Raw genomic sequence first — 24,158 nt, forward strand, 5'->3', positions numbered from 1 at the left:
CATGCAGGTAACCCTACTTATATTTTCCTTACCTGCTGCAGCTGCTGCTGTGAATGACCTGGGAAGGCAGGGCTGGTGACAGAAATCCTTCCAGACTTAACCTGGGTCAGAGAAAGGAGGCAGCAGGGCTACACTAAAAATTTCTCAGAGGAGTCATGCCGGCCTGAACCAGTGGTCTCTATGACAGGAAAGAGAGGTCCTTGGAAAGGCTTGAAGCCTGAAAAGGAACTCTGGCCCGTCCCACCATCCATGAACCCCTGTGTAAATAGCTGGACCCGGAAAAAATTGTGTCATTAAAAAAATGAGTTCCCCCGGGCACCAATGTGGAACCCAATCTGGGTACCCACTCTCCTTCACTGCGGTGGGACCCTGAGCCATCTGCGATCTCCTGATTGTTGCCCCAGTTTCTTTAAGATCTGTTCTTAGCCTTAGGCTGGGCTGGAAAAGGACGAACCTGCCCAGAATTTCAGCAGGACAGGAAAAGGAGGGAGCGTTTCAACATGGAAAAACTTCGGCGAAAATGAAGGAATGCCTGAAAATCGAGGAGAGATGGAAAAACAAAGAACAGCCTCAGAATGCTGGAAAGCCAGAAGTAGTGCATACTCTGGAAGATGAGGAAGAGTTAGAAAATGAGGGAAAGAGAGGAAGCAAGAGAAAGACAGAAGCTGAGGAAGTACCAGAGGAGAGGAAAAAAACAGAGAAGGGGGGAAAGTCAAAAGAAGGACAGCCAGCGATAGAGGGAAAGTTGGGAAAACCAGTGTGTGAGGGAAAAACCAAACGAAGGAAAACCAGCCATGGAAAGCACCCTGCTGGGGATGATGTAGCAGGAAAGCCCAGTGCCTCCAGGAATGTTAAGAGGCCATACACCACGAGCATTTGAGCCATGAGGAGATGATAAGAGAATTTGAAGAGATGGCTAGGGCAGAGCATAAGATGAGGAAAACCAGACAGAAATTGGAGGAGAGGAGGGTTATGTGGATGCAGAAAAGTTTACAGGACCCTTTTACCAAAGGGGCCCAAGGGAACTCAGGGGTGGCAGTAGGGCCCCACAAAAGGGCTTTGAGGGCCTTTCGAATAGTGCACCCGGCAGGCATTTGCCAGCCCAGGGCTTCAGGTGAATGCTTAGCTTCAGGTGTCACTCTCATTACCCAGCTGCAGCCCTCTGTGTTTCAGTAGCAGATTTTCATCTTTGCATGGAAAAATGTTTATGGTGCATTGCAAAGTTAAAAGAAAAATACAATTTGCAGAACCAATTAAAAAAATGTGTTCAAGAAAGGCTATGGTCCAGCATCTGTACAAGATTTTATTTTTTTAAGTGTGAAGAAAAGCTGCAAAATTAATGAATGCATGAAAAATGTTCACAAGAAAAATGGCATTAGAATAAATGAAAATGCTGACCATACACTGGGATGAAAAATCTTAACAAACTATGACACCACATGTGTAGGAAGACCTCAGGACGGACATGCAGAACTCATATGTTAGTAAAATGTTCTTTGACACTTTGCAGTAGTTACTGTAGATTTAGATATGCTTTCCCATTCAGAGAATACAAAAATAGTCCTTTCATCTTAGTCCCATTTTTACTTTTTGTTAATTGGTAATTCTTCATGAAATATGCCTTAAAGTAGAAATTTAATTTTCATTCACCAGTTTTTTTGTATCACTTATTGGATAAACATCCTTTTCCCCAGTTATTAAAGGTTCTACTTTAATCATATTCTAAATTCTTTTTTAAAAAATATTTTATTCATTTATTTTTAGAGAGAGAGGAAGGGAGGGAGAAAGAGAAGGAGAGAAACATTAATGTGTGATTGCCTCTCACGTGGCCCCCACTGGGGACCTGGCCTGCAACCGAGGCACATGCCCTGACTGGGAATCAAACCGTGATCCTTTGGTTCACAGGCCTGCACTCAATCCACTGAGCTACACCAGCCAGGGCCATATTCTAAATTCTTATATATGTGAATACATAATATGTACATTACACATATATGGCTGTCAATTGCTTTCTGGGTACTCTCTTCAGTTTCAATAGTTTTCTTAACTTGTAACTAATTTAGAACCAATATATAAAGCTGAATTAAAAACAATACATACATTCTATTATCCATAAAAATATCAGCCTATCTCAAAATACTTTCTAAAAATTTTATTGATTGATATTAGAAAGGAAAGAAGAGAGAGAGAGAAACATCAATATTTTTGTTCCATTTATTGATACATTCATTAGCTGATTCTTGAATGTGCCCTCCCTGGGGATCAAACCCATGACCTTGATGTACTGGGATAATGCTCTGACCCACTGAGCTATCTGGCCAGGGCTATCTGAAAACACTTTAAGGAAGAACCATAGATGTTTCATTTGAATAATACAGTTGTGTTTTGCAAAGTAAATTTTATTTCCATTGACTAGTCAAAACTTATATTACAACTTTTTTTTTTAAAGGAAATAACATGTATAATATTAAGCACCCTGGGCATTGTGCGTATCTCCCCCATAGAATGAACATTTACTATGGGTATTGTGTGTATATTCTACACAGCAGAGCTCTTTGGAGGACAAACAAGGCAGAGCCACATAGCCTTGATGTGTGGGTAAAGAAGCCATCAGCATAGAAAGGGATCCTCACACCCGGATTCAACACATTAATGAAAACAAGCAAATACTTTTTATGCTTTCAATGGTATTTATTTATATTTAAGTAAAAGTAGCAAATGTTAACATAAGTTATTTCCTTAAGAATATTCATTTTGTATAACTACATTATCATCAAGCAACATTTATGGAATGTTCCCTGGGTCCCCAGTACTGTACTTTCTGTTATATTTACAAGTTTTTACCTAACTCTGCGCACTGAAGAAGCGTGGTGTGGCCATGCAGAGTTGTCACGTGTGACAACCTGACATCGAAGGGGAAGCTTCTTGATGAAGAATGTTTTAGATTATATTGATATTTGACATTACATATCTATAATTTTACTTTGGGCAATAAAAAGTTAGAAGCATGTAAACATAAATTTTTTTTTACCTGAAAGTTGATGCCTTGTTTTCACAATCATAAAAATTAAATTTGGGTTTATTTCCTTTTTAGAATTACAATGAAATAGTTTCATATTAAAATAAAAGGTCTTGCTGCTCTCAGTTTTTGCTTCTACTTTATACATTTTAAGTACAGAATTATCCTGAGTTTTATTGCTAAAACCCTATTGCTCGGTGAGATATGGTTGCCAGGTTTTGGGATGACTTTGCTGCTCTGCTGGTCGTGAACACTGCTTATTTCACCACACGGCTCCACACGTGTGCTCATGCGAAGGATCCGAAAACTGAAACGGAGAGTGACTGGTAATGATACAGGTACAGCAGTCGACTATCGTGTTAACTGAGCTGTACAGGGGCATTTGGGAATAGAAAAATGCAAGAAATCATAACGCATGCTTATTCGCTAAAAATTCTCTAGTTTGATGCATTGTGGGTATTTAGGGTGGAATCTCCATGCAGCTTCTTCAGCAGGCTTGCTGCTCCCTCGGAAGAGTCCATCGATGTCACAGATGTCTCACAGCCTGTCCCTGCCGAGTTTCTGTGCTCACTGCCAGGCAGGTGGCAGATTCTCCAACAAAATCCAATGTTAAACTTAAAACTGGAGGTGTTTTAGTTCAGATGCTGATAGTACCTATAAGACGCAAATTTCAAAAAACAAAGCAAATTCATTTTAGAATTCTTATAGTATGTTAACAGTGGTATGAATTATTTACTGTCATGTCCAGTACAAATTTCTGCTTAAAAATACAAATTGTTAATAAGAAGTATTACTATTGAGGTGACTTATGAATTCTTTTATGATGTATTCACAGAATTTCAGTTAAGATAACATGAAATATTTAACATACATTTTGATTCAAAATGACTTTTAAGAAATTTTTAATAGGTAAAATTTCAAACACACTGAGTAAAATGAACCATTCCCACATACCCATCAGCCATCTTAAAAATTTATCAACAATTCTTTTTTCATTCTTCAGTAACATTTATTGATCCTTAAATATCAGGCAATATCCCCAATATGCTTTACCTCTTTCAAAACTCAAGAAAACCAAATGAGCTAAGCTGGTCAGAGGCAGAGTTACTCTGAAGCAAATAACATTTACTTGCATTGGGACCTTGCAAGAAAGAGGCTCTATAATGTCCTCACATGTTTATGTGTTTCTGTTAAATCTGCCAAAATTAGGTACTTCAGCCATAATCAGTTAAGACCATTGTCTCTCTCCATGGTAACTGCCCCTCGTTCACAGTCTGTCCTCTAACTGTACCCACAGAGTGTCAGTGAGCATTTCTGAGATTTGGTTAAGGACTGACTGGGAGATATATATATTTTGGCTTTGTAATATATATTTTGGCTTTGCAATCTCGTTCATGTATAGTTCCATTATTGCTGGTCATTCCAGTTTGCAATGTCTTCTAGAAATGCTATGAACATGGTCAATTCAAAGAATGTTTAAGAGTACTTACTCCACAGAAAACTTGAAATGCCCTGAAATCTTACAGCTCAGGTATCAAAGAAACTCAATAGAGGTTTCCTGAACTTGACAACAATCCTACAAATCACATTTTTAATAAAGAGTTGAGAACTTAAAACAAACCTCTGTAAACTGTCAAAAAAGGAAACAAAAGCACTTTTCTATCAAGTATGCTAGAGGATAGTCTAAATTATTTTTCTATTCTTTTTATGGAAAAGGCTTTACAAAATTGTTTTCAAATGAAGAGGCAACTAATGTGTATGTGATCACCCCCAAATAGAATAAAAGTGTTGTAGAGATATTAACAACAGTATTATGTAATTTCCTCTACATAATGGGAATTTGAGAAATTTGTTAACTTTTAACCATTATGTAGTTTGCATGACTTATTTATTCAAAATTAATATATACTGTTGTAACAAATTATATATTAATAATTTTTGTGTTTCTTTTCTTAAAGAGAATTTTCCACATTCTACATGCTATAGGTTCCACAGATCCTGGATCCATTCCTGAGCTAGGTAAATTCAGAGAGGTCTAGTACCTTTCCAAAGGTGCAGGAGCAAATGTTTCTGGAAGTTTGTGCAGCTTCAGAAAAGCCACACTGAGTTTGGAGGCCTTCAGCTCGGGACTTGCTCGTTCTGGCTCTGCAGAGGCTCCAACAGTATGAGAATCTGGTTGTTGCTTTGGTAGAAAACTCAAGTCCCAACTTCCCTGAGCACTGGTAGCCCACGTGGGCTGTTTGGTTAAAAAGTGAGACTACCCAAGAAGCCCTTGCCACTGAGCAGAAACAGAAAAATGACCAGCTCCTCCAGCATGTCCAAACTCTGTTCAGTGGACGCCAGGCAAAGGGGCTGACCTCAGGTTGCTGGTTCCTACACCAGGGCTGGCTGATGCAGGAACCAGTTGGTGGTGCCTCCCCCAGGGGATCCTCTCCCGAATGTCCTTCTTGTTCTCTGACTTGCCCCTCATGGCCAATCCTCAACCTGTGTTCCATCTGCTGCAGAGTGGCACCTTTGCCTGGCAGTCCCTCTACCCCAAGGCCCAATGTCTACTCCAGAGTCTCTGGCCACACTGGAGGTCCTTGTGGTTGTCTGCTCAGCCTGTCATTTTTCCAGGGGAGAAGCTAATGCTATGTCCACAGACCAGGAGGTGCTGTTGTGCTGGTAGCACAGTCTGACCTTGCTCATCAGAAGCCAGAAGAACTAGAAGAATGTTACAAAGTCCAGAACCCAGGATACTTCAGGGATAGGTCAGGGTCAGAGTACAAAGGAATTTTCTTTAGTACTAAGTGAAACACAGAGTCCTTCATGATTTGAGAAGGGTCATTTTGTGTTTGCCTGGAACTAAGCCACACTGAGTTATCTGGCCAGCTCTTAAGAGCCAGAAACCAAGTCTTATGCAATTGAACCTGTCCTGTACTGGCCCCTCCAGCAGAGATGAGGAGATTTGGGACTGACAGATTCCACGCCTTGTCTACGGCCAGGTCACCGCTTTGCAAACGTGGCCATTTTTATGTTGCATATGGTTTCTGTAATTTATTTTCCTTGTGGATCCCAGTAAATTTCTTTTTGTGAAGTCCCCCGCCACCAAAAAATAAAAAAGAAAGAAATATGAAAAACTGTACCCTAGCGTTGGCTCTCTGAGAGTCACTAATTGTATAACCCTGTCAGTTCACTTTGCCACTTTAGGCTTTAGTTTCATTATCTCTAAAATAAGGAAAACATGTTAGACTAGGATTTTTCAGCCTTGGCACAGTTGGTATTCTGGGCTGGGTAATTCTTTGCTGTCCCTGTACATTGGAGGATGTATCACAGCATCCCTGGCTTTATCCACTAGATGTCAGTAGTATCACCCAGTTGGAACAACCAAAAATAACTTCAGCCATTTTCAAATAACCCTCAGTGGAGAGGCAGCAGAGAAAAGCCCTGCTATCCTGTTTCAGCACTGCTATGATAGATCATCTTTAGCTTATAATATACACATATGTAATATCATGGTAGGGATTATATATACTGAGGCAGCATTGGATATTTCTGGAGAAGGCTGTGGACCACTTAGTGGGATGTTATAGAGGTGGTATTCTAGTATCCTGTTATTCTTATAAATGTAATTGTCTTTAGCTTCTATAAGAGAGAAGCAAAAAAATGGAGGAAGGCCAGAAAGGTTGGCAACATCAAGCTCTTGGCAACGTGCAAAGCTGCTGGCAACTTAAAGGCACTGAAAAGAAGAATTTAAATGGAGCCACTTTAAAACGGAGTCAGAGCTGCCATCCCCAAGGAATGGCCTTTGCACGTCTTATTTCTCAAACCCTTGGAATGTTAAACTGGGCAAAATAACCTTTGTCCTGGGCCTAAAGTAGCATTGTGTCCCAAACAGCTGTAAGTAAAGATAATAAGAAAGTAGGTGTTATGACTACCAGAGTAAAAATTAAAACCATTCTTTAGAATTAGCATTACTGTGTTAGATCCTCTGAACAATAGAAATTCCTTCTGTTCATGTAATTATTTCCTTTCCCTTTCTCATAAATAATCCTTGCCTTCCCTTCTACTCAGAACACTATTTGGGTTTCTGCCTGAATCGATGCTTTCCTAACAGCTATTCTTTTGGATCTCAAATGTTTGTTGCCTCTCACTTTGGCCTCACAGCAGTCAGAGAAGTGAGAGAGAATAGATGAAAAAGGAGGGAGGATGAAATGTGGCACTAATCCTCAAAGAGGTGAGTCTTACTTGGGAAATGGTTGTCCTTTCAGATCTAAACTACCAGTGGCAACCTTGAGCTCAGTAATGGGTGGCAGCCACAGTCACCACAGCCCGTCAGTGGGGGATGCTGGGCTTTTTGAATGAATAAGAATTCATGTAAGTACATATGATTTTGAAATATAGCACCTGTTAATAGTAATGCAAGGAAAAAATATTTTTCCAAATAATATTTGGGGGGAGTAAGGACAGGAGCTGAGCAGGAGGCATGGTTTGCCTAAAAGTGTAGTCACCTTTTGGGTTCCAATGACCACTAGATGGTGCTATGTCTGGCTACTACCTCAAGCATGGCTAAATTGTTAGGGTATTTTCTGAGCTTCCTAGCTTATTTTCTCAGTCTTTTCTAAATAATTTTGCTTTTGCTATCCTTCAAGGGAAAGATGCCTGTCAATTAAAACAAACTTTTTTCCATTCAAAACATATTTACTTCCAACACCTTGTTAATCTCTACTTCTGATTCAAGACACACCCATTTCTGTCACAAGCATCTTGGCAACAAAGGCTCAGGCTCAGAAGGCACTGGGACATATTGTGTCCATAGCAAAGGATTTGTTCTTTTTGAGAATTTTAATTAAGGCCATATCCAGGTGATTTAGCAACACTACTATTGGCAAGTACAAACAAAGCTGATATAAAAATCTTTTAACTTCAGTTTCTTCAACACTGCTGACTGATCTTGTCAGAGATGAGATTTGTGCTTACCCTGGGCAGTCTGAGATATTAAAAAAGGAGGAGTTAGACTATTGTTGTGCTTTGAGAGGCTCTGAAATACAATAGTGTGCTATAAAAGATAGCTCTATGACTTGTGTGTCTGGTCGAGTGGCAGTTGGAGAGGGAACATGGCCATGATATACCAGAGTGACAGGGCAACCCCGTGTCAAAGTGTTATGTTCCAAGGGCTCATTTAAGCAGTTATCTACTAACTGAGAAGTTGTGAAATTCACAGTCTACTGAATTGGACTTGGGGATTAGATGTCCTTATCTTTTGTAAATCTTTAAGCCAGCCTACCCATTATAAATGAGCCAAGGGAATGGACATCTGAAGTTGCGATAAGTGGTTCTGTTTGATTTTAAGGAAGAAAGATTATTGCTGCCCCTCATCACTAGCCTTACTTCTATAGCAAAACAGTAAGGGACCCTCAAGGAGGACAGGGTGCTGGTCAGCAACAGGTGTAAGACGGGTGGGTTGAATTACCGCAATCAGTGCACTTCCATGTTCCATTTAAAATATGGTCAGACGAAAACCAGAGACGGACTCATAGATAGAGAGCAGGCTGACAGCTCTTGGTCGGGGATGGGGGTGGAAGGATAGAGCAAAATAGATCAGAAAAGAGAAAGAACTCACGGACACAGGAAAAAAAGACAAAACGATCTTAGAGGTGGCTAGGGTTAGGTAGAGAACAGGCAGAGTAGAAGTTAAATGAACCAAAACCTCCCTCATGTGTTTACTAAATACCTCTATTTATGAATTAAAATATTAATAACACAATAATGCATATTTTTTCACATATTTCCCATCAAAATAATGGAGAGGAAAAGTGAGCACAAGTGAAACAGCCAGGACTTTGGGTTGCTAAAGCAAGCATGAAATTCCATTTCACACTCTTATCTAGGGCAGGGCTGGAGTCTGAAATGTATCTCCCTCAGAACTCACTAAAAAGAAATAATTCTTTTCTTAGCATAGGACAAACATCTTGGTAAAAATCTTTATCAAACCAACAAACGATAACACCTGATTTAAAGATCTAAAGACAACGAGGAACAGAATGGGGGATGGTGTAGAAAACCCCTTAATACTTCCAGCCAGGAGTTTGTGCACAGGTCAAATCACTGTTTTAGGGTTGTGAGATCAGTCCCATTGATGGCCCACAGATTTCCCCCAAGGGTGTGCATCACCTCTGTTCTGAAGAAACACTTCCTACATTGTCCCATGTCCCTCCTTCGGCTCCTTGCTATCGCTACCCACAACTGAACGTGTTTTCTGTGGAGGAAAAAATGAAGTTCCTCGGTAAAACCCGTTTGGACAATACTACATACTATATAGCCTCTTCTTAAAGATTCCCAGTGCACTTGAGCATATTAAAGGGTATCAAAATATCTGAGAGGTTCTAGGAAAAGAAAATCTGTGTAACTGAACTCATTGTTCCCAAATCTAAATACCCTTTCCTGTCCCCGGCCTCACCCCCAGGAATACCAGCATTTCACAGACCACCAGATTCTGCAGTAGAGTGTTTGGAACATGCTTTCCCAAGGATAAAAGTGTTACATCTTCTTGCTACGTTACAAGGATTGTGAAGATTTAAGGTACTTACCAAAAGGATCTACTTAATATCCTGAGAGTTCATATTTTTGCTTAAATTTGGCTTCTTGGTGCAGTTGTTCAGCTTCTGCCCTATCATTCTTCTGATGGAGACGTCATCAGTGTTGGGAAATAGCTGTTTGGTGACTCCTGTAAGGACCACAGTAACATACAAACACTCGATGAGACCTTTGCATCTTACGGTATGAACTGAGATAAGACATGAAGCAATCCACATTACAATTTTGCCTTCATTTTGCGAAAGCAGCCCAAACACCCACGAGACATTTAAATACATGAATATACAGGCAGGTTTTACAAAGCAAAGCAAGAGATAACAAAGGTCTATGCTATATATTCAGAACATACATATTTGTCTTCCTGTGGTACCACTGGACTTTAACTTTGCAACTTGCTCTGAATCCTGTCTCCTTGCTCCAAAATGTTAGGAATTTAATTTTATCCATCCCAACATCAGCTGAGACAACTAGAGTCCAACTGACCTTTTTCCAAGTGAGAAATTACATGCCATTAAAATACAGAGAGCTGCCATTCCATCAGTCCCTGAATTTGTTGGACATTTGCAACAGATTTAGATGAAAATCTAAATTATTATACTTAAAGAAGTTTATTAACTTAAAAACCATAAGTAAGAATTAAATTAACCTCTGGCTTTCTAGAATAAAAAAATAAGGAATAGAACCAAGATAAAAAAGACAAAACAAGATACAAACTGCTACTGAAATTTTGGTTGAATTTTAAAAATTAAATTTACTTTTCTAAAGCTATACATTTTATGAAGCCAAACATTTCAATGATATAAAATTTAGTTTTAGTTTAATATCTACTTTTAATGTAAAAATTTTCTACAAAGTGTTCCATATTTAATAGGGTTTAGACAATCCTGAGGTTGCTTCTTTCATAGAAAAAAATAAATTTGAAGAAAAAGATCATAAAGGAATAAGTTAATCTTGAGGGTAAAGTAATTTCAAGTTCCTGTGACAATGTAATACAGTCACATTATCACCTATAATTTCTTGAACTTCATTCTGATTCATAGCGGGTTTGACAGCTTTCTCCCGTGAAGTGGAGGATTTTGCACCCGTCAGGCTGTGTGTGGCCATGTACTCGTTTGTGTAAAGCACTTGCATTAAATCATTAATAAACTTCTGAGGCTTGCTCTTGTTACAGCGGGCAATCTGCCATTTTTCAATCTTGAACTAAAAAATAAAAGCGACAAACAAAATTGGAAAAAGAAAAAGAAAGTGATATCTGGAGAAAGATATTACTCATTATGGCATACCAGAAAACAAAATCAACCTTCTTTAAGGTGATGTATTATACTTTTAGGATATACTTGGTATTTCAGGGGCTTGGGTTAATATTACCTTTGATATGATTCCCAATATGTATGAGGTGGTTGTTCAAGAGTATTATACACAAAACTTGCTATTGAATCTAGATTTGGTGCTTCAGCGAAGTCTGGTGGGCAGAATAATGGCCCACTGAAGATATCCACACCCCATGCCTTGGAGCTGGTGAATGTGTTACTTACATGAGAAAAACAACTTTGTAGGTGTGATTAAAGTTATGAGACTGGAAGATTATCCTGGATTGTCCAGGTGGGCACCATCTCATCACAGGATCCCTTACATGCAGAAGAGGGAGGCCGAAGAACGGGGCAGGAAACAAGACAGGAAGCAGGAGAGATTCAAAGAGTGGGAGGGATTTCGCTCGCCCTGGCTGGCTTTGAGGGCAGTGGAAGTGGGCCTCAAAGCAAGGAATGCGGTTGCCTCTAGAAGCAGGCATGGCGTTCAGTTTCCAGTCAGCAGGGAAACTGGAACTCAGTGTCTACAACCACAGAAACTGAATTCTGCAACAACCCAAATGAACAGGAAACAGATTCTTCCATCGAGCCCCCAGAAAGGAGTGCACCTGCCAGGAGTGGTGACTTTATGTCACCACCCTTCTGACCTAACAACTCTGAGACAATAAGTTTGTATTATTACAAATGATTAATTTTGTGGTAATCTGTTATATGGAAACAGAAATCTAATACACTAAGATTCAAATATTCTGCATATTAGATTTTTCATCTTTAATAACTGCTCGTAAAGTCATATTTTCCAATGATGATACCCAATTCAAACAAAACTCTTGCCCTCTTAGCTTCTGTTTCTTCATGAGAAGAAATTAAGAAAGTAGAGAAGGAATTTTGTCCAGACAGTACGCAGATGATGAAATTTACTCTCTCTCAATGACATAATTTCAAATGCATAGCTTTCCTTCTGTCACTGGATTAAGAATTTTTTACCTTAAAAATTTCATCACTATCCGCCATTTGATTTTAGTTTTCTAAACTGGATATTTGTTTTACAAATATTATATTTATCATAAAAAATTGTTTCATGTAATTGGAATGTTATGGTTATGACTGCAAATTTCCTAAAGGTATCTGATAAAACAATGGTTATTTTGTGCTCTTATTTTAGTTTTTGTATTTAACTATGTCCCAGAAAGAGACAGGGTGGGTGTTTCAACTGACCTGCTTCTCATCGGTATGATGCTCCTCTTCAGCTCTCAAGGAGACTGGCGAACTGGAATTAGAATTAGAGTTAGAATTACTGCACATTGAGGCAAACGAATCTGGCGAGGAGTTGTTTGTCGCTCTCCAGAGGGTGGACGCAGATGTGACCAGGGCTCCTCTACCCTTAAGCACGGCCTCCGCCATACCAACCAATTCTTCAAACTGGGTGACTGCTTGTGGTAACACTAAAATGGCAAGAAAGAGTAGCACTTTACAAAGACTTTTAATAACAGGGGCATATATACATTTTCTATTGTGTGTATATGCATAAAAATATGTGGGACAAATTGTTAACATTTGCTATCTCTGGAAAAGAAACACAGCAAGAAGAGTGTTGGGGACATATTTACTTTATATTATTAAGTAATGTAATTGCTTACTAATAAAAAATCAATTTCAAAACTTTTAGAGATCATATTTAAATGTTCATGCATTACACTGTAACTAAAATGAATGTTTCAATGAGTTGATTCTTTTTCTAATTGCTAACAGTATTATTTGAAAGTGTTTAATCTCTTATTTGGAGACATTACTGATTCTGTTATCAATCACCTTCCACATACTCACATTAGGCCAGCTTTAAGATAAAACAAGCTGTTTTTCACCAATTAAAATAAATTTTATATGACCTTTTTGAATGGTTTGCCAGGGAGTCAAATTCCATCAAACTAATAAAAATTCATTGCCACAAGTTAAATCTATTTTTTTCACATATCGAAGATGAATTCTGGTAATTAACTGAATTTATTCTTTGTTCTGTTTTTCAATAGAAACTTGCACATTCAAAGGTTTCATGTCTCCATGTAACATGGTTTTCTCTGTTGTTATATTTAGTTTGCTTCCTAAGAACAAATAACAGTTTGTTGGAGTTGGAAGTCACCTTGAACCCTATCTAATTCAACTCATCACTTTATGGTTGAGGGACAAAAAGATTGAAATTTTTTGTAATTAAGCATATTATTGAGCATATCTTTAGAATAATATAAGGTTTGACTTCCGGCCAAGATGGAGGCATAGGTAAACACACTGTTTCTCCTTGCACAACCAAAATTAAGGACAACAACAATTTAGAAACAAGAAAACAACCAGAACTGACAGAAAATTGAACTTGCAGAAGTCCGACAACCATTCATCCAAACCAGTAAGAGGGGTGGAGTCGCCAGTGGAGAGGGCTCGCGGCAGGAAAAAGCAGTGGCTGGCAGACCTGGGTGCACAGGCGGCAGCTAGCTGACGCCAGGTGTGGGGTGGCAATGAGGAGACCCAGTGAGGCACGCAAGGTGGCTGGCAGACAAGGGTCACACATTCGCATGCAGATAAACCAAACAAAAACAGACAGTGAGACAGACCGCGCAACCCAGGGCCCCAGAAATGGGAAATAAAGCCTAAAAGCACTGATTGAAAACACTTGTGGGGGTTGAGGTGCCAGAAGAGACTCCCAGACTCACAGGATAGTTTGTTGGAGAGACGCACAGGGTTCTAGAACGTACACATGCCCACCTGCATGGGAACCAGCACCAGAAGGGCCCAATTTGCTTATGAGAAGTGGCAGAGGGGGCTGAAATCCAAGAGAAAATGGAGCAAGTGCCGTTGTTCCTTCTTGGACCCCACCCCCACATGCAGTATCACAACCCAGCCACTGGGTTGCCCCGCCCTGGTGAACACCTAAGGCTCTGCTCCTCATACATAACAGGCGCAGCCGGACCAAAAAAAAAAAAAAAGGCTCAAACAGAAAAACAAATCAAAGCCCCAGAGGCAATATATCTAAGCAACCAAGAGATAGACAATCTATCAGATGCACGCTTCAAAGCACTGGTGATCAGGATGCTCACAGAACTGGTTGATTTTGGTCACAAATTAGATGAAAAAATGAAGGCTACACTAAGGGAAATGAAGTGAAATGCACAGGGAGCCAATAGTGATGGAAAGAAAACTGGGACTCAAATCAAAAGAGTGGACCAGAAGGAAGAAACAACCAACCAAACAGAAAAGAATGAAGAAACAAGAATTCAAAAAAATGAGAGGGCTTAGGAAAATGGGACTTCCAGGACATCTTTAAATGTTCCAACATCCAAATTATAGGGGTACCAGAAGAGAAAGAGGAACAGCCACCAGTGGAAAACTTATTTCAACAAGTAATAAAGGAGAACTTCCCCAATCTCGCAAAGGAAATAGACTTCCAGGAAGTCCAGGAAGCTCAGAGAGTCCCAAAGAAGTTGGACCCAAGAAGGAATACACCAAGGCACATCATAATTACATTAGCCAAAATTAAAATGAAGAAGAGAATCCTAGAAGCAGCAAGAGATAAGGGGACAATCACCTACAAAGGAGTTTCCATCAGACTGTCAGCGGATTTCTCAAAAGAGACCTTACAGGCAAGAAGGGGCTGGAAGGAAGTATTTCAACTCATGAAATCCAAAGACCTACATCCAAGATTGCTCTATCCAGCAAAGCTTTCATTTAGAATGGAAGGGCAGATAAAGTGCTTCTCAGATAAGGTCACGTTCAAGGAGTTTATCATCACTAAGTCCATATTATATGAAATGTTAAAGGGACTTATCTAAGAAAAAGAAGATAAAAAATACAAATAGTAAAAAGACAGCAAACTCACAGTTATTAACAACCACACCTAAAACAAAAGCAAACTAAGCAAACAACTAGAACAGGAACAGAACCACAGAAATGGAGATCACATGGAGGGTTAGCAACAGGGCAGAAGGGGGGAGAAGGTACAGAGAATAAGTAGCATAGACAGTAGGTAGAAAATAGACAGGGTGAGGGCAAGAATAGTATGGGAAATATAGAACCTAAAGAACTTGTGACACATGGACATGAACTAAAGGGGGGAAATGTGGGTGGGAGGGGGTGTGCAGGGTGGAGGGGAATGAGGGGGGGAAATGGGACAACTGTAATAGCATAATCAATAAAATATATTAAAATAAGGTTTAAGAGTAGAAAATTAGGCATATTGATACATCTGGTATTATATTAAAAGAAAAATTGGAAAATCTACTAAAAAAGAAAATCATGAATTTTATATTCATTCAATTAATATTTACTAAGTACTTCTCCTTTGCCACACTTATTCAATCATAAATTACTCATTGGGCATTTAATAATATTAAACACTGACCTAGCTTTTACTCTGTACCACACATTATCCTGGGAACTTAACTCATGGTTATTTATTTAATCCTCACTGCAACTTTCTGAGATATGCATTATCATTACCCCAAATTTATAGATGAGGACAGTTAGGCAGTGAGAGGTAAATAACCCATCCAGGGTCAACCCAATTAGTGAAAAGAAGAACCAAGATTCAAATTCAGACTCTGCCAATTTCACATTATAGACTGCAGCTGACCCTTGAACAACATGAGTTTGAACTGCACAGGTCCATTTATACTCAGATTTTTTCCATAAATAAATTTGGAAAAATTTTGGAGATTTGTGACAATTTGAAAAAACTCACAAACTGCATAACCTAGAAAATTAAGAAAACTTTAAGTATGTCATGAATGCATATAATATAATACATATACAAATGTGTTAATTGATTGCTCATGTTATTGGTAAGGCATTGAGTCAACAGAAGACTATGGGAGGTTAAGTTTCTGGAGAGTCAGCTATAAATGGATTTCCAACTGCGTGGCCAGCACTCCTAACCTCACATCGTTCAAGAGTAACTGTGCTATATCATGCAGACTCTCAACATTTTCCAACCACTATGTTAGGTGATGAAACCAAAAGCAAACCCAGATGTGATTCCAGCTTTTTGGAAGTAAGAGTGGGGTGAGGGATATTATTTATATAACCATTCTGTGAAATAAGAATCTCCCCTGCTCAAAGAGAGACCTACCCTGCAAGCCCCCAAGATTCCCCATTAGATCCTGGGAGGCAATCCTAAATCCTTGGAAATTCCTCAGTAGGAGTGTCTCTGCCATTTATGGTGAGCCCCTCAGACTGCACTTTATAGTTTATGCTAAGGGGTTTCTCAGGGCAGGAATGATCGTACTCAGTAGCCAGAAAGATTTAGAGACTGAGTTCAGCTATGTAGGCAATCAATCAATCAATCAATCAGTCAGTCATGCCTATGCAATAAAAACTTTGGACACCTAAGCTCAGGGGAGCTTCCTGGATGGACGACACCGCGTGTACATTGTAACACATAAATGCTAGTGTAGCAGGCAGTTAGCCATGAGCGGAGCAGGAACAATAGGCCAGGCACTGAAGGTTCCTAGGGCAGAAAGCCCCAGGTACCTACATATGGACAAAACTGGGGTAGGAGCTCCTCCCCCAGCCCCTCGGGGTAGCCTTTCTTCTCCTGCCATATCACTGGTCATGCGGTTTAGAATCCCTGGCTTTTCATATCACTGGTCATGTGGTTAGGACCCTCCCCTGACCTTCTCTCCCCTGGCATGTCACTAGTCCTGTGGTAGAAGCCCTTAGGGGAGGAACAAGGGAGCCAGAGAACAGCCACATGGACTCACGTACAAACCTCTACACAGCCACTTCCCTAAGCATTAAGTCCTGAGGCCAATGAAGTTCTGACCCACATCAAGTAACCTTAAGAACAAAGCCTCATGTCTGTTGGCTACAGAGGTAGAGTTTTGGCCAAACTACAGATAACATCTAGGCCTCAGTTATGTTTCTGCTCCAGGCCCAGAAGAGCAGCAAGGCCCAGTGGGGCAAGGCTGATATCAGGACCAGCTGTGATGACTAATGACCCCCTGCCCTAATGCTGACCAGTCAGTGGGGACCATTACCCTGAGGAGACACACCTGGAAAGCTGATGAATAGTCTATGGAGATCTTCCAGTAAAGAGATCTCCCCTGAGATCTTCAGGTAAAAACCCTCAAGACAAAGGACTGCACCCATCTGCTCTCTCCCTCTCCCTTCCTCCCTCTCTCACACAACCCACTCCTAACCCACCCCCTTCTTTCCTGAGAATTCTGTTCTCTCTAGAGCACACCCGAGCCTTTCCTCCCCCTTTCTTCCCTCAAGTCTTGTACCTTTGCTCTCTTTCTCCTAAGCTCCAAGGGCCCTTTTTTTTTTTTTTGTCTCTGTAACTTATTTCTTCTACCTCTGTGACTTTCTGAAAAAACTTGCACCTGTATTTGAATTTCTTGGCTCTGAATTTGTAGTTGAACTCAGGGACCGAGGTCTAACACCTGGTGCCAGGCTCTGCTAACACAGAGGGTAATGCATGATGTAAGGACAATGTTCGGAAGCTTCACACTTGGAAGCTGCCCAGATTCTGCCCTATGTGTCTTTTCCAACAAGAACGTTTGCTGGTTCTAATTAGCATTCTTTCAGTGTAATAAATGAAACTGTGAATATAATAGGTTCCAGTTAAGTTGTGAGTTTCTCTAGCAAATTATTGAAACTGAGGGTGATTTTGGAAACCCCCCGAATTTGCAGTTGGTGTAAGAAGTCTTAAGCAGACTTGGCAGTCTAGAGGACAGTGCTCTTAAACTTGCAGTTTGGCTAACTCGAGGTACACTTAGAGAAATGAAAAATTACAATCATTAAGTATGTAAAAAATGATACAAATGAAGCCACTTTAAAATGGAGTCAGCCACCATTCTAGAGGAACTGCCTTTGCAAATCTTACTCCTCAAACATTTGGAGTATTAAAACTGGCTGAAACAGCCTTTGGACTGGACCCAAAGGAGCATTGTAACCCAAACAACTGTTTGAAAAGATAAGAAAGCAGATACTATGGCTGCCAGATTGAAATTTAAAAACGTTCTTTAGAACTAGCATCACTATGTTAGCTTATCTGTATCTTTAGAAATTCCTTCCTCCTACTGATGTAATTATTCCCCTCTTTCTCATAAACACCCCATTGCCTTTACCTCCTAATCCAAACACTACTTGGGCTTCTGCCTGAATTAATGCTTCCTGAATAGCTACTCTTTCAGATCTCAGAAAAATGCTATTGCCTCTCAGTTTGGCCTTTTATATTTAGGTTAAGTGCCACAGAAGAGAAGCATAAAATGTGCTTGACCCAGCATGAGAAGGGAGGGGGCATAGGAAGCTTCCATGAGGTCAAGACCAACATGAGTGCTGAAGGCTGAAGAGGAATTCAATAGCTAGAGGGAAGGAGGAGGTCGTCAGAGGCATAGAAAATGCAAGTTTTGTATTTGAGGAACTGCAGGAAGTCCAAAGTTAGTACATAAAGAAAGAAGGGAATTTTGTATAAAGAGAAGTTTCAAGAATATTTACTGTGTTTTCTAATAATTAAATTTGTACCTGTTCATTAGAATGTCTTTGTCATGTCTGTGTGTCTCTCTATATATTCACATATTTTCTTTTATATAATCAGGACCATGCTCTATATGCAGATTTGTATCACTGTTCTGTTTTCCAATTAAGACTGTAAGTTGAATATTTTCCTATTTTATGAAATTTTCTTGGAAATACGAATTTTGAGATCTAATTTACATTGAATCAAAGACAAGATCTTACATAAAGTCTGAGCAGACATTAAATAGATTAAGTGTGACAAAAGGATCCACCTGGATGGTGCACACCCATCCCAACGTAGAATATTTCCATCTTCTCAGAAAGTTGCTTCATGACTCTGCTAAGTCAATCCTTGGACCTGCCTTAGAGACAACCATTCATTTGATGTCTTGAGTCTTAGATAGTTTTACCTGTTCTAGAATACCACATAGATGAATTCAAACATTATATTCTCCTCTTTTTGTCTGACTTTTTTTTCTGTATAATGTTTTGGGATTCATTCATGCTATTTTGGTCATTCATGGTTTTTGTTGTTACTGATATTCAATTACATGGATACTCCACGATTAATGTATCCATTTACCTGTCGATAGGTTATTTTCCATTTGAAAATACAACTTTAATGGTTCCTTAAGATTCTAAGGTACTGATGTTCTATTATTTATTTAAATGTTCCTTTTTTTTTCCTTTTGGACTTTAGGTTGCTTCCATCTTTTCTTTATTACAAACAAAAATCTGACAAACTGCTTAGCACATACATACATCTTCATATGCATCTATAATCATGTCAGTGCTATAAATTCCTGAAAACATAATAATAGGGTCAAAGGTATAAATGATTTTAGATGCAATGAATATTGCTGAATTGCTTTCCAGAAAGATTCTTCCAGCTTAAGTGCCTACTAGCTATGTAAGAGTTGGCCACTTCACTGCACCATCAATAACAAGCATTGATCACTAACAACAGTCTTTACTATTTTGATAGACTAAAATCTTAGCACTGTTTAAATTGCAGTTATTTGATTATTGTGAAATTAAATGTATATTTGTTTAGGACTCGAACTTTTTCTGTGAATTACCTGTTAGACCATGGAATATTAGTACTTTTTCTATTTTATAAGAACATAAATGGTTTTTGTAAAGTGCTCATATGAGTGGCCAGTACATCATAGGCACTATATGTTAGCTATTCTTATTAACATTGAGCATTTTAACCTTTTATTTCTCATAAATTGTAGTTTTCTTAGAGTGTTTATCTTTTAATTTTGAGATTTTTTTTGAAGCACACACATTTTTAGTTTTTATTTTGGTTAAAGTAGCAGTAAACTGCTACTTTATTTATTTTTAGTATGTTATTTATTTTATGCTTTATAAGTCAGTGATCATTCAGATCAGTTAAATATTCCCCAAATGTCTGCAGAGTTTAAACATCTTTTTACAAGTAAGCTCTCCCCAAATATAATTTTCAGACTATCAATGGAAAAATTTAAACACAAAAATAGTAAACGCCCATCTTCTTGTTGTAACTCACAGCAATCTTTTTTCATCTATATGCCCTTCACTTTTTCTCCACCCTCAAAATTACCTGAAGCAAATCATAGGCATTATCTCAAAGCATCTGTAAATATTTTCATATGTATCTCTAGAAGGTAAGAAATTTAAAATATATAACTATGACTCCATTGTCACAGCCAGAAATACTTAACAATAGGTCTTTAATGTCATTAAAAAAAACTAGTAATTGTTCAAATTTCTCTGATTGTCTCATTTATTTTAAAGTTAGTTTGAATTAGGAATCAAGTAAGGTCCATACATTACAACTGGTTGTTGTCTCTTTCATCTTAACTATAAGCTTCCCCTCCCTAGTTTTCCTTGCAGTTTATTAGTTGAAGAAACTGGGTCATTTGTCCAGCAAAGCTTCCGATAGTCTGGGATTACAACCCAAAAATGATGTTTAATGTATTTTTGTGTTCCTTGTATTAGTTACAAATTGATCATATTTAAGTAGTTTTTTAGTTCCATCACATGGCAGTTCATTCATGGTAATATGATAATATTACCTTTTTTGATAATATTTGCAGTCACTGATGACCCCTGGTTAGATTCACTAAGTCATAGGGGTCGCAAAATGTATTTGAAATTTTTCTTCTCTGTTTATTAGCTGGAATTCTACAAGGGGAAACTTTCTCTTTTCAACTATTTGTTTATGTGGAGGTTCATTTCACATAATAATGGTAGAATAAACATTTGATTTTTTTGGTCATATTTGCTAGCTCTCAAAATAATGTTGGTTCTTTCAGATGACCATCAAGTTTTTTCTTCTAAGCAAACCATTACGAATCATGTATTTAAACATATGTGATATGTCTGTCTATTGTGGTTCTCATTCTTACTGGTGCTCAAATTGTCCCACGTTTGGCCACTGGCAACCTCTCCGAGTCGACGTGTCCACATAGTCTTTGCTAACTTCCTTGCTTTCAGGTATGAAAAGATGTTCATATATAGTAAGTATTTCCTGTTCAAGCCTCCTGACAAGGCTCATTTTGTACATCTCCTGTGCAAGACTTCGAATTAGCCATTTCTACAAAGAACCCTTACTCTTTTTAGTGAAAAATGGTGTTAGAAGACTGTATCCAGGTGCTAGGAGGGCTTTTTGCTCTTGGATTCTTGTTTGTAGGCCTATTTAATGAACAATATTGGAATATATTTATTATTAATTCTTGAAGATAAAATTCATCATGTTTAAACAGGTACTTCCCCTTTAAATTCAGAACATGGAGATTTCATTTAAACTCTAGTTATGTGGTTAATATGCCACATGGTGTTAAATGAGGACCTGACTGGAATCTGCCCCTTCCCCTACACACTGGGGTTGATTTGTGGAATAATTCATCCTTTTCCTCATTGACTTGTAGGATGCACTACATAAATTATCAAGCCCAGTGCAAAATGAAAATGCAGGACTCTTTGTTGAAAACTTCATAAGAATTTTAATATGGTATCACCAGAGCCTGTAACCACTGAGTGGGGCCTTTCTGAGAGCAGGGCCCCGTGCGACTGCACAGGTGACACACCCAGGCAGCTGGCCCTGACCACCTGTGACAGTGAGCACCACAGCAGCAAATACTTACAGAGCATCTGCTACAGCCAGGCTCTGTTCTGGATGCTTACATGTCACCCAGGTCATTTCTTTTATTATTTCTATTTTTGAGGTGGCTAAACAGCTTGTAGAAGTTTATACAGCTAGGAGGCGGCAGAGCCAGGGCTTGTATCCAGTGTTCTGGCCTCTCTAAAGCCACACTCTTTACCTCGCTGTTGCAGTTTTTCAGGATCATTTATCGCACACATGAGGTTCTGTTTGGGAGACATTTTTCTGTCCATTATCTGCCAACTCTTGGAGTTGCTTTTAATTATTGGAACTTTATCTTGTTTAATGTTGAAAAGTTATGTCCTCACATTCCTTTTCAGAATGTTATTAATTGATTTTGCCTATTATTCTTTCAGGTTAACTTTAGAATAATTATTGTCAAATTACCAAAAGCCAACCCCCAAAATTACTGGTATTTTGATGGAGATTCCATTCAATCTAGTAGTTATTTGAGATGAATGGGATCTTTGCCTCTCGTGTTGGAATGAGACATATCTCTCCATTTAGTTGGGCTTGTATTATTTCTCCATTGAGTTTTGAATTTTTCTTCCTAGACCCCACACATTTCTTGTTAAAATAATTAGTAGATACTGTGTAATTGTTTGCAATTAATGAGATTTTTCATTCTTGAAGGAAAGTAACTGACCATTTTTGCTCTGCATATAGGAAACAACTTACTGATTACTGATTTCAAAAAAACGGTGGCTACTGGATTTGGACCATCTATTATGTACTAGGCATTTGTTATTTTTTTTAATAAAATAAGGCTTTTAATGAAAAACAGGAGGCCTCTGTCACTAGCACCCTGATTACCACTCCTAGAAGCCAGTACCTCCAGTCCTGTTTCTTCCAGTAGTTACCTTCATAGTCTTAAATAACACTATACACATACAACTGTTTATTGATTTTTTTCAGATTCACACAATTATTTACTGACGTGCGGCTATATAATATAACAATGCAGCTCCTTTCAATTTCTCCCCCAGCCACATAGAAACACACACACGCACCTATTACTCACTTGCAAACATATACACAATCTTCACCTTTTCCATCATTCCAGTATAGTGGTTACACAATTGTTAGTTTAATAAATATTGCGCTTCCATTATTTTAGTGATATAAATATTATTCACAATTCCTTTCCTTTAAAACAAGATTTTTCCCCCTAGAATTAATAGTCATTTTTTTAGTTGCTTTTAAATTTTTTCTTGCTTTTTAAATTTTTTCTCTTACGTATCTCTATATCTCCTACCAAAGGTGTAAAATTCCTTTCAGTATGTTTTGATACATTGTGTTATTTATCAGTTTCATATTTGTCTTTAAGATGTCTCTGCAGGGACCTTCCATACCCCTCCATAGTCTGGACTAGCTCCTTCTCGGTGACCTGTCATCCTGGAGCTTCCCCTCACTGTCATTCTGTGGCTCCTCCTCCTGGTCGTTCTGAATCCAACCACTTGTTTTCTGGATGCTATGTCTTTCTCTGTTCACTCTCTCATTTTGGAGGAGACATCCTCATTAGCTTTTGAAAAAGAAAGCACAGGAAGAACATATGGAGAGGTTGTAGGTGTGAGAATATTGCTTTACCCTCACACTGGGTTGATAATGATGTCACTGGGTATAGAAATCTAGGTTTAAATCATTTCTCTTCAGAATTTTGAAGGCATTGCTTAATTACCTTGGGGCTTCCAGTGTTGCAGGTGGGAAGTTCAATGCCATTCTGACTCCAGATTCTTAGCATAAGACACGCTTGTCGTCTCTGCAAACTTTTCAATCTACCCTTTATTTCTGGTGTTCTGACATTTCACAATTTATGCTTTATACATGCCTTTTTGCTTTTCGTGATATCTTTTAATTCAGAAATTTGTGTTATTCAGTTCCAGAAATTTATTGTTCAATTTTAAAAATAGCATCTTCTTCTCTTTTCTCTCTTTTAGGAGCTCTTGTCTTTGGAGTTTCTACCTCCTGGACTAATTCACTATTTTTCCAAAACTTTTCTATTTTACTTTTCTTTGTCTTCTTGCTCCAATATCTACAATAATTTTTTTGGATTTAACTTCCAGACACTTTATGGAATTTCTAGGTCTCCCCTATCGCTTTGTTCTTTAATTTTCCCTTGTTAAACTACCCTGTTCTTGCTTCATGAAAATTTCTTCTGCTCCTTGCGTTTTCTGTTTTCTTTGACCTTATTTTTCTCTGTTTGTTCTTATCTTCATGTTCCATGTTAGAGAATTTCATCATATAATCACACTCCTTCCCTCTGCTATGCCCAGTTTCCTTAAATCCATAGCTCTGGGTCACCCTCTCCTGAGAAGAAAAGCCTGTCTTCTGCTGTGGTGAAGAGGGGTAGTCGCAGGCTCCACAGGAAGAATGTGTAACTTTGTGGTCCACAGCGTCTTTACATATGTTTTGCAAAGACTCCTCCAGGTTTCACACTTTGGCCCTATTGTAATCCATTTCATAGCACAATTCCTAAGCCTTCCACAGCTGTGTTGCATGATTTGGCTTCTTTTTAAAAAATTTTTTAAAAATTATATTTTATTGGTTATGCTATTACAGTTGTCCCAATTTTTTCCCCTTGGTCCCCCTTCACCCAGCACCC

At 38.7% G+C, this 24,158-nt stretch overlaps 1 protein-coding gene and 2 pseudogenes across 1 annotated transcript in view; 2 read left to right on the top strand and 1 right to left on the bottom strand.

Annotated features, from left to right (window-relative positions):
- Position 1: 1 nt before the first annotated feature.
- LOC119042658 (transcription elongation factor A protein-like 4) lies at positions 2 to 1,118 on the top strand (annotated as a pseudogene).
- Positions 1,119 to 2,808: 1,690 nt separating this feature from the next.
- BEND6 (BEN domain containing 6) overlaps positions 2,809 to 24,158 on the bottom strand; it is a 56,169-nt gene continuing 34,819 nt past the window's right edge. Inside the window, exons 4-7 of the mRNA XM_037136414.2 lie at positions 12,121 to 12,347; positions 10,603 to 10,795; positions 9,589 to 9,725; positions 2,809 to 3,673 (exon numbers count right to left, since the gene is read on the bottom strand). Coding sequence (XP_036992309.2) covers positions 9,598 to 9,725; positions 10,603 to 10,795; positions 12,121 to 12,347 — 548 coding nt within the window. The 3' untranslated portion in view covers positions 2,809 to 3,673; positions 9,589 to 9,597. The remainder of the gene's footprint in view (positions 3,674 to 9,588; positions 9,726 to 10,602; positions 10,796 to 12,120; positions 12,348 to 24,158) is intronic.
- On the top strand, positions 3,224 to 5,726 carry LOC119042656 (rho guanine nucleotide exchange factor 39-like; annotated as a pseudogene).

The sequence above is a fragment of the Artibeus jamaicensis genome, unplaced genomic scaffold (assembly GCF_021234435.1).
Source record: "Artibeus jamaicensis isolate MK-2021 breed Jamaican fruit bat unplaced genomic scaffold, CSHL_Jam_final contig_388, whole genome shotgun sequence".
Classification (NCBI taxonomy): Eukaryota; Metazoa; Chordata; class Mammalia; order Chiroptera; family Phyllostomidae; genus Artibeus; species Artibeus jamaicensis.